The 7,636-nt window shown below is 47.1% G+C and overlaps 1 protein-coding gene across 1 annotated transcript; it reads left to right on the top strand.

Moving 5' to 3' along the window:
- The first annotated feature begins 899 nt into the window (after positions 1-899).
- Positions 900-7,513, top strand: LOC123243174 (UBX domain-containing protein 11-like). The gene is made up of 4 exons (XM_044671365.1): positions 900-972; positions 2,271-2,308; positions 3,336-3,428; positions 7,385-7,513. The coding sequence occupies exons 1-4, from the start codon at positions 902-904 to the stop codon at positions 7,501-7,503; spliced, it is 321 nt and encodes a 106-aa protein (XP_044527300.1). The 5' UTR covers positions 900-901; the 3' UTR covers positions 7,504-7,513.
- Positions 7,514-7,636: the final 123 nt, after the last annotated feature.

The following is a 7,636-nucleotide window of genomic DNA, read 5'->3' as shown; positions in this document are numbered from 1 at the left end:
CCACCCAACTGCTTCATGAAGCACTTTTGAATTAGAGCAGTTAATTTTTTTAATTGAAAAATTGTATTTAATTAATTGATTTAGAATATTTTTCCATGGTTACATGATTCATGTTCTTTCCTTTCCTCCCATCCCCTCCCCATAGCCAATGAGTAATTCCCCTGGGTTTTACATATGTCATTGATCAAGACCTATTTCCATATTACTAATGTTTGCAATAGAGTGGACATTTCAGGTCAAAATCCCCAATCATATCCCCATCAACCCATGTGATCAAGCAGTTGTTTTTCTTCTGTATTTCTGCTCCCACAGTTCTTCCTCTGGATGTGGATAGTGTTCTTTCTCATAAGTCATACGTCCCTCAGAATTGTCCTGGGTCATTGCATTGCTGCTAGTACAGAAGTCCATTACATTCGATTTTACCACAGTGTATCTGTCTCTGTGTATAATGTTATCCTGGTTCTGCTCCTTTCACTCTGTATCAATTCCTGGAGGCTGTTCCAGTTCACATGGAATTCTTCCAGTTTGTTTGAATTAGAGCAGTTCAAAAGCACTGTGAGGTGCTTCACCAGGCAGTGGATCCCTCTTCCGTGAGAGGAGACATAGAAGAGACTCTTCTTCAGGATCCCATTGTTCTAAATGACCTCTAATGTCAGGTGTTCTCCAACTCAGAGATTTTGTGGTCTGTGCAACCAGTGCCAAGAGCTGAGGGGAAAGTAGCCCCCAGCATCGTGTTTCTCTGGGGACAGTGGCAGAGAGCAGGTGTGGAAGGGTAGTGAAAGAGAAGGCCCTAGTCCCCTGTTCCAGTGTGGTAACTATAAATTCTTTCATGTCCCCTGGGGTTTCTTTCACTTTCTCTTTTCAGGGCCCTCCTGGCAAATAGGATCTAGAATTAGCAACCATGAGTTCCCCTCTGTCTTCACTTTCTAAGCTTCGGAGAGTGCCTCTGCAACCAGATACCCAAAACACAGGGTAAGAAGGGCCCATGCCCCTGGCTGGCCTGCAGCCAGTATCTTCAGGTTGGATGGGTGTTTAGGTTTGATCTGGGTGTGGGTATGGAAGATGGCCAGATGAGAATCAGATTCTGTTATTCTGTTTCCTAAGCCTGATAAAGCAGAAAGAGTTCCCTTGGATTACTTAGCTCTCTGTGGGGCCTTGGTCCCTCTGAGATCCCTGACAGTTCTGACATCCTCTGACTGTGATCTGCAGAGATTTCCACAGCCTCTCTTGCCTCTGCTGAACACTCCTCCAGTCTAGGAAGTTCTGCCTATATCAAAGCAAAACCCATAAACGGACATGATCCTGTTTGCTGGGGTTAAGTTCAGAATAACAGTACCAAGAAAAGGCAACCTGTTCCCATACCTCTCCCTAGTGTATGGGCACTGGGACATTTTCATTGCCCTTTAAGAGACTTGAATCACACTAGGGAGAACAAAAAGGAGTCTGTCTCCTCCTCCAGCCACAGAATGGGAGAACATTTCACATTCATAAAGCACTTCACTGTTTTTCAAAGTATTTCAGTAATCCTAACTCACATTTTTATATAATTTTACCTCCGCTTTCTCATAGGATTCTCTCAATTGATCCTCCCTCACCCCCCATTTCAGAAATAGAGAAACTGAGGATTAGAGAGGTTCAATGTGTTGCCTAAGGTCCCTGGTCAATGACTGTTCTGGGCCTAGAACCCAATGCCTATCCCATTTAGTGCCAGAAGCTTTGAGTCCCATCCTCTCTGTGACTGCACAGCCCCCAGCTCAGTGTCTCCCATGCTCTTGCCCTTCCTCTCATGTATCTGCTTATGTGATTCTTGTGCCAAGACTTCTCTGAGGAAGAGAGGGTAGGCATCATCTCTCATTTCACAGAGGAGGAAGTCCAGACAGGGCACATGACTGTTACCACAGGAGGCCTTCTGGTAGAGGTCTCTAGACTCCTGAACCTATTTGTTTCAGAAATTGCTTCTCAACTCTTTCCCTTGTTCCTTTAGATATCTAAAAGCAAACCAGGGAAAGCAGTCCTGTTTTTGTCTCATTGCCCCCTTCCCCTCCCCCCACCCCAAGCTGTGTCCCTTAGGGTAGAAGCACTTGGTGTGTGTTCTGGAGGCAGAAGGAAGGAGTTGGCCTCTGCCTCTCCTTCCCAGTTCCCTTTGGATCCAGGGTTGGAGAGCTACTGGCCAGCTGGCTGGGGAGGGGGTCTTTTGCTGACTTCCCACTCCCCCTGGAGTGTGGCAGTTTCTAATCAGCATTTCCTTCTTGCCCTTTTTGGGTTTCCAGGAGGCGATCATTGCCTTCTCGGATGAGAGTCTTTGGTGGTGAGTGTCTACCCAGCTGGAACTGCTTTTTATCTTCTTGCCCTGGTTGCTGCTTGAAGTGAAATAGATGGACAAAGGAAAATAAAATAAGGCAGAGACAGCCCCTTCTCTCTGCCCCTAATCATACTGGTGGTTTGGGGAGGCTGGAGTTGTTGGGGGTTTGGGAAGGAGACTTGAGTCACCACCTCTCTGCCACCTGGGCTGATGGATGATGCCCTGGGTATCCCCTGGCTCTCTTTCCCTTCTGCCTCTTTCATGCCTCCCTTCTCCCTCTTCCCCCATGTCCCACTTCCAAAGTGCTGTTAGTCAACCATCTGCAAAACCCCTTCCATGAATGGGGATGATTGGATGACTTTCTCTACACAAATCCCTTGGCCCATCCTCCTTGTTCAATTTTACCCCTTCAAAGTGCCCGTGATCACCTCCTTGTTTTCCCCAATCCCCTCAAGTTTCTACTTCTGTCTCCTTTGCTGTTCTTTTATTTTCTACTACTCCAGCCCTTTGTCTGTTTGGGATGGACTAGATAGGAAAAATCTTCCTCTTTCCCATTTCTAATACATCCTTCATCCTGTCCTTTTAAAAGCTCCTACTGAATTCCCTTTTTTGTAATTCTCTAGCTCTACTCTTGACCTTTACACCCAGGGACCGTCCCTGTCCTCCTCCTCCTCCCTCCACCCTGTCATTTCAAGGCTTCCTAGGAATTGGTCCATATAACTCAAAAGAAAATGCCCATGTTCAGCTTTGACTTATCCCTGGGATCCCCCTCTCCCTCCCAGCTTTCTAGAGGAACCCCTTTTAGAGATGAGTGTTCAACTAACTATCCATTGGACTGTCCCTTGAGAGTTAGGTGCAGTCCTTCAAGGAATCGGGTCCTCCCCTTCTCTTTCCTTGGAAAAACCTTATCAACTCTTTCCCCCCCTTTCCCTACCCCAACTTGTTAAACCCAGAGACAGCTTGGGTTCCAGAGTCTGCATACTCCACCCCACTTCCCCACCCCCATTAAAAAATAACCTCATACTGTCTACAGAGGATGAGGATGAGTTGCCAACTGATGGACATGGTTCAGAAGAAAAGAACTATGGCTGCTCCCCAGAAAAAGCCTTTCATAAGGGAAGAACTGGTAAGAGCTCCTGTCTGCCTCTGGAGGCACAAGGATAACAAGATCATAGATGGTTGGAGCTGAAAGTATATCCTTGAATTTCAGGGCCCTGGCCAGTGGTCATCCTATTTCCACTAATGAGGCAACCCATTCCATTCTTGGGCAGCTTTCATTGTTAGAAAATATTCTTATCCACCTATCAGGTGGGAAGGGTAAAGGGATAAGCATCTATTAAGCACCTACTATGGGTTAGATACTGTGCTAAGTACTTTTTATTTTCATTTTTTTAAACCCTTCTGTATATTGGCTCATAGGTAAGGGTGGTAAGGGTGGGCAATGGGGGTCAAGTGACTTGTCTAGGGTCACACAGCTGTGAAGTATCTGAGACCGGATTTGAACCTAGGACCTCCCATCTCTAGGCCTGACTCTTAATCCAATGAGCTACCCAGCTTCCCCCTGCTAAGTACTTTTTAAAGAATGTTTTCTTGTTTGATTCTTACAACCACCTTGGGAGGTGGCCAATATTGTTTATTCCCATTTTACAGTTGAGGAAACTGAGGCAGAGATTAAGTGGTTCATGGTCCATTCTGGTTATACTGCTAGTAAGTGTCTGAGACTGAATTTTGAACTCCAGTTTTTCTGACTCTGTGTCCAATACACTCTCTACTGCACCACCAGCTGCCTCTGCCATTCGTCCTAGGTCTGTCCCTGGGGCCAAGCAGAATCAATTTGATCTTTTTCCCATCATAAGAGATTTCTGGGGATTTCCCTTCCTGAGTCTATCTGCTTCTCCATCTCACTTTAGTGAAGAAGGAAGGGCCTGGAGATCTAGAGAAGGGGTTGGTGGTGGTAATAGCCAAAAAGGGTAGTTTGAAGCTTGGAAGGAAGCCCAGCACAAACCCTAACTGAGTGGGGATCTGATGCAGTAACACTTATTGCAGTTTTGGTCTGATCACACAGTTACATAGCTCTGTATTCCACAGCTATTCGGGGTCTGAGGGAGGATAAAGGAAACAGGGCTAGGATTTGGGGTGATGTCTATCCAAGTGGTCAAATAAACCTCTCTGGCACTTCTGATAGGCATTTGCTGGGATTGACTATGTTGTGTATGAAAACCCAAGAGGGTATCATTTCGGGCAGGGCAGGCTGGGGTACAGAGCTCAGATGCTCACTGCCTGTTTCCTGTAGGTTCCAAGAAAATACCTCAACCTCAAAGCACCCAGGGAAGCCTTGTTGTGTCTAGGCCCCATCCTTTGTGGAAGAGCCTCTGGTCTGTTTCCTTGCCCTTTATGGAGTATTAGCCCCTCAAAGAAAGCTAGACAGGTGGGCTGTGGATAGGAAGAGGCAGCCACTAAGGCACATAATTCAGGCCTTCTCTTGTGCCAGGGCTGCAGCAGGCAACACCTCAAAGCAGGGTGAAGTCTGTCTTGCTGGTGTTTTGGTGACTAGCCCTCAGGAGAATGGAGAGGGGAGCCTGAGAAGGTCTTGCTGGAACTCTTGGAGGGCTTGGGGGGTTCTTTGGTACCTTCCCCTATGTGTCTGGGTATTCCCTCTGGCTGTAGGTGTTTTTAGGCATATCATGAGTGCTGGGCCATGCTGCTTGGCTGTAGGAGATCTGAGACAGAGAGAGGATACTGATGGGTTGGTATGGGAATGCAAGAAGGTTGGCCACAGCTGGATCCTGAACCATTCATTCAACCTTTATTAGGCATTACTCCATGGAAGGTACGACGCTGGGCACAGGGGATACAAAACCAATGAATGCTGAGCTCCCAAAGCACTTTCCAAATGTCTCATTTGTCCCTCACGACAGTGCTGGGAAGCAGTTGCTAGTCATCTTCTTGTTTTACAGAGGAGGCATGACAGATCTCCCCTTGAGAAATTTAAGGGCCCTCCCAGCATTCTCCTGCACAAATGGACCCAAAGCTAATAGCTGTGTCCACAGCTCAGATAAGATGTTATCTCAACTTTGCCTTGTGCTGATACTAGTTGTGTCCAGGAGTACAGAAGCTAGACCCCGAGTCCTGCCTTTATATAGCCCAGGAAGGGGTAAGGACTGGATTCATGGTTTCCTTGACACTTCCTATGAAAAGAACTCCCTCTTCCACTACAAAGTAGCATTTCTCCGAGTACTGCCTAGACCACCAGGAGGTTAAGCAATTGCCCAGGGCCATGTGGCCAGTTTGTGGCAGAGAGAAGACCTGAAGTCAAGGTAGCTCTGTATCCATTGTGTCTTGCTGCCTCTCATAGCTTCAGCAAATGTGACTGGTGTAGAAGCTGACAGGAAGAGATAGATTCCAGGGTTACATGATTGCTGGGCAAGTGGTTGGGTGGGCAGAATTGATGAAATTTGGCTACTGACTGAATTAAAGAGTCTTTTGGGGAGCTTCCTATTTGATGGCAGAGACAAGATAAGAGTCCCCAGAATGAAGGGATTACTAAATTACAGATTACTAAAGCTTGGAGGAAGCTGGAGAAAAAAAGAAGTGCCTGATTAAATCTTGACTGAAACTAGTCAAGGAAGCCTCCTTGGGAGAGTTCGGAAAGGGGAAAGGATCAGGGAATTGATAGTACTTCTTACTGTCTTCTGCCCTTGTCAGAGAACACCTGGAGAATTATGGATGTAGTGTTTCAGGAGTGAGATTGACCAAGTGGCATTATTCTAGAGAGAGGCGAACAGGGTGGGCTTGAAACCATAAAACCCTATTAGTCTGGGTTGAAAGGAATTGGAGATAAAGAAGCATAGTATAATGAAAAGGGTACTAGATTTGGAGTCCAGAGATCCCAGTTCAAGTCCCTGCTCTTCTACTTAGTTATATCATTGCACACAAACAGAGCCTCAGTTTCCTTATTTGTAAATTGGATAAAATAATATGAGCACTACCTGTCTCTCAGGAAAGCACGTTATAAGTCTTCAAGTGCTGCAGAAATGTAAATTATTACCACTAAGTTTAAATTGTAGAAGAAAACTCCAGAGATGAGAGGAGAATGTCATGTTAGAAAAGAGTACTGGTCCTTATTCTGTCTTCAGGTGGCAGAACTGGGACCATTGGCTGGAATTACCAAGGAGACACTCTGGTTCTCTTTAAGGCAGTTTCCTCTCCCAAACAGGACTGTCAGAAGTAGGCCCCTTCCCCATCATTTGGGAGCATCCTAAGGGAACCTGGCAGTTACTTGTCTAAATTGTGGGAAAGGGGGATTCCTACTTTACATTTTTTGGTAGTAAATTACAAAGCCCCCTTAATGCTGAGGTTCTTTGATTCTTAGTGGACTCAGGCTTCCAAGTAGGTCTGAAATGAGGTGAATAATGGCTAGAGACCAGATCTGGATACTCCTGAGGCAAAGCTGGGGGTGTCCAGGAGATGTAGCCTGAACTCCCCAGTCCAGGATTCTTCCCGCCTGAACTCCCCAGTCCAGGATTCTTCCCGCCTGATCACTGCTCCTTGGCTGCACATTGCCTCTTCCCTCCTGCTCACTATGCACACCATCTATTCCAGAGACTTTGTTAATGTCCTCCCATCTTGGGCCCTGTAGTGAGATGGAGGCCTAGGATTTTGAGGACAGAGTAGGGCTAGGGTTACCAACAAACTGAAGGATCATTTACGAGGCAGAGGGTCTGGCCATAGAGGGGGTCAGGCGAAGGATATGGGGGTGGGGGGGTGAGAGGAGGGGGTCAGACAAGGACTGGAAGGTCAGTCAGGGACTGGGAAAATCAGATCTTAGTCAATAAGTGGTTCATTTCCAGGTCTGAGCATTCAAAGGGCACCTTCGGGCATTGGGCTTGGGTGGGGAAGTTACTCTCAGGGTGATCAGTGGATGCCGGGTGAGTCATTCAAAAGCTGTACATTCTCCCTGTTTGGGTATCAGAAGCCTTAAGAGCTTGGTGGAGTTGGGAGGATGAGTGTCCTTTCATTTCCTAAACACATGGGCCCCCACCTCAGTTCTTCATGCCGTGGCCTTAAGTCATTTTTTGCCAGGGTCCCTGCCTCATGACATGGGCCTGATCTCCTCTTTGGTGAAGAGGGTAACTGAACTGGAACAAAAGGTGAAGATGCAGGATGAAGAAAACAGCGTCAAGGTATTGGGCCCGGACTGAGCCAGCTGTGTCTACCAGGCCATGGGGGGTTCCAGATGAGGCCCCCCAGGAAGCCCCCAGCCTGTGGGAGGCAGGCAGTCCAGCAGCTCAGTGGGAGGCATGGGCAGCTTCCCTTTGCTGTATCCCTTCCCAG

Source organism: Gracilinanus agilis, chromosome 3, assembly GCF_016433145.1.
Source record: "Gracilinanus agilis isolate LMUSP501 chromosome 3, AgileGrace, whole genome shotgun sequence".
NCBI lineage: Eukaryota > Metazoa > Chordata > Mammalia > Didelphimorphia > Didelphidae > Gracilinanus > Gracilinanus agilis.
This window is presented reverse-complemented; position numbering and strand designations above follow the sequence as displayed.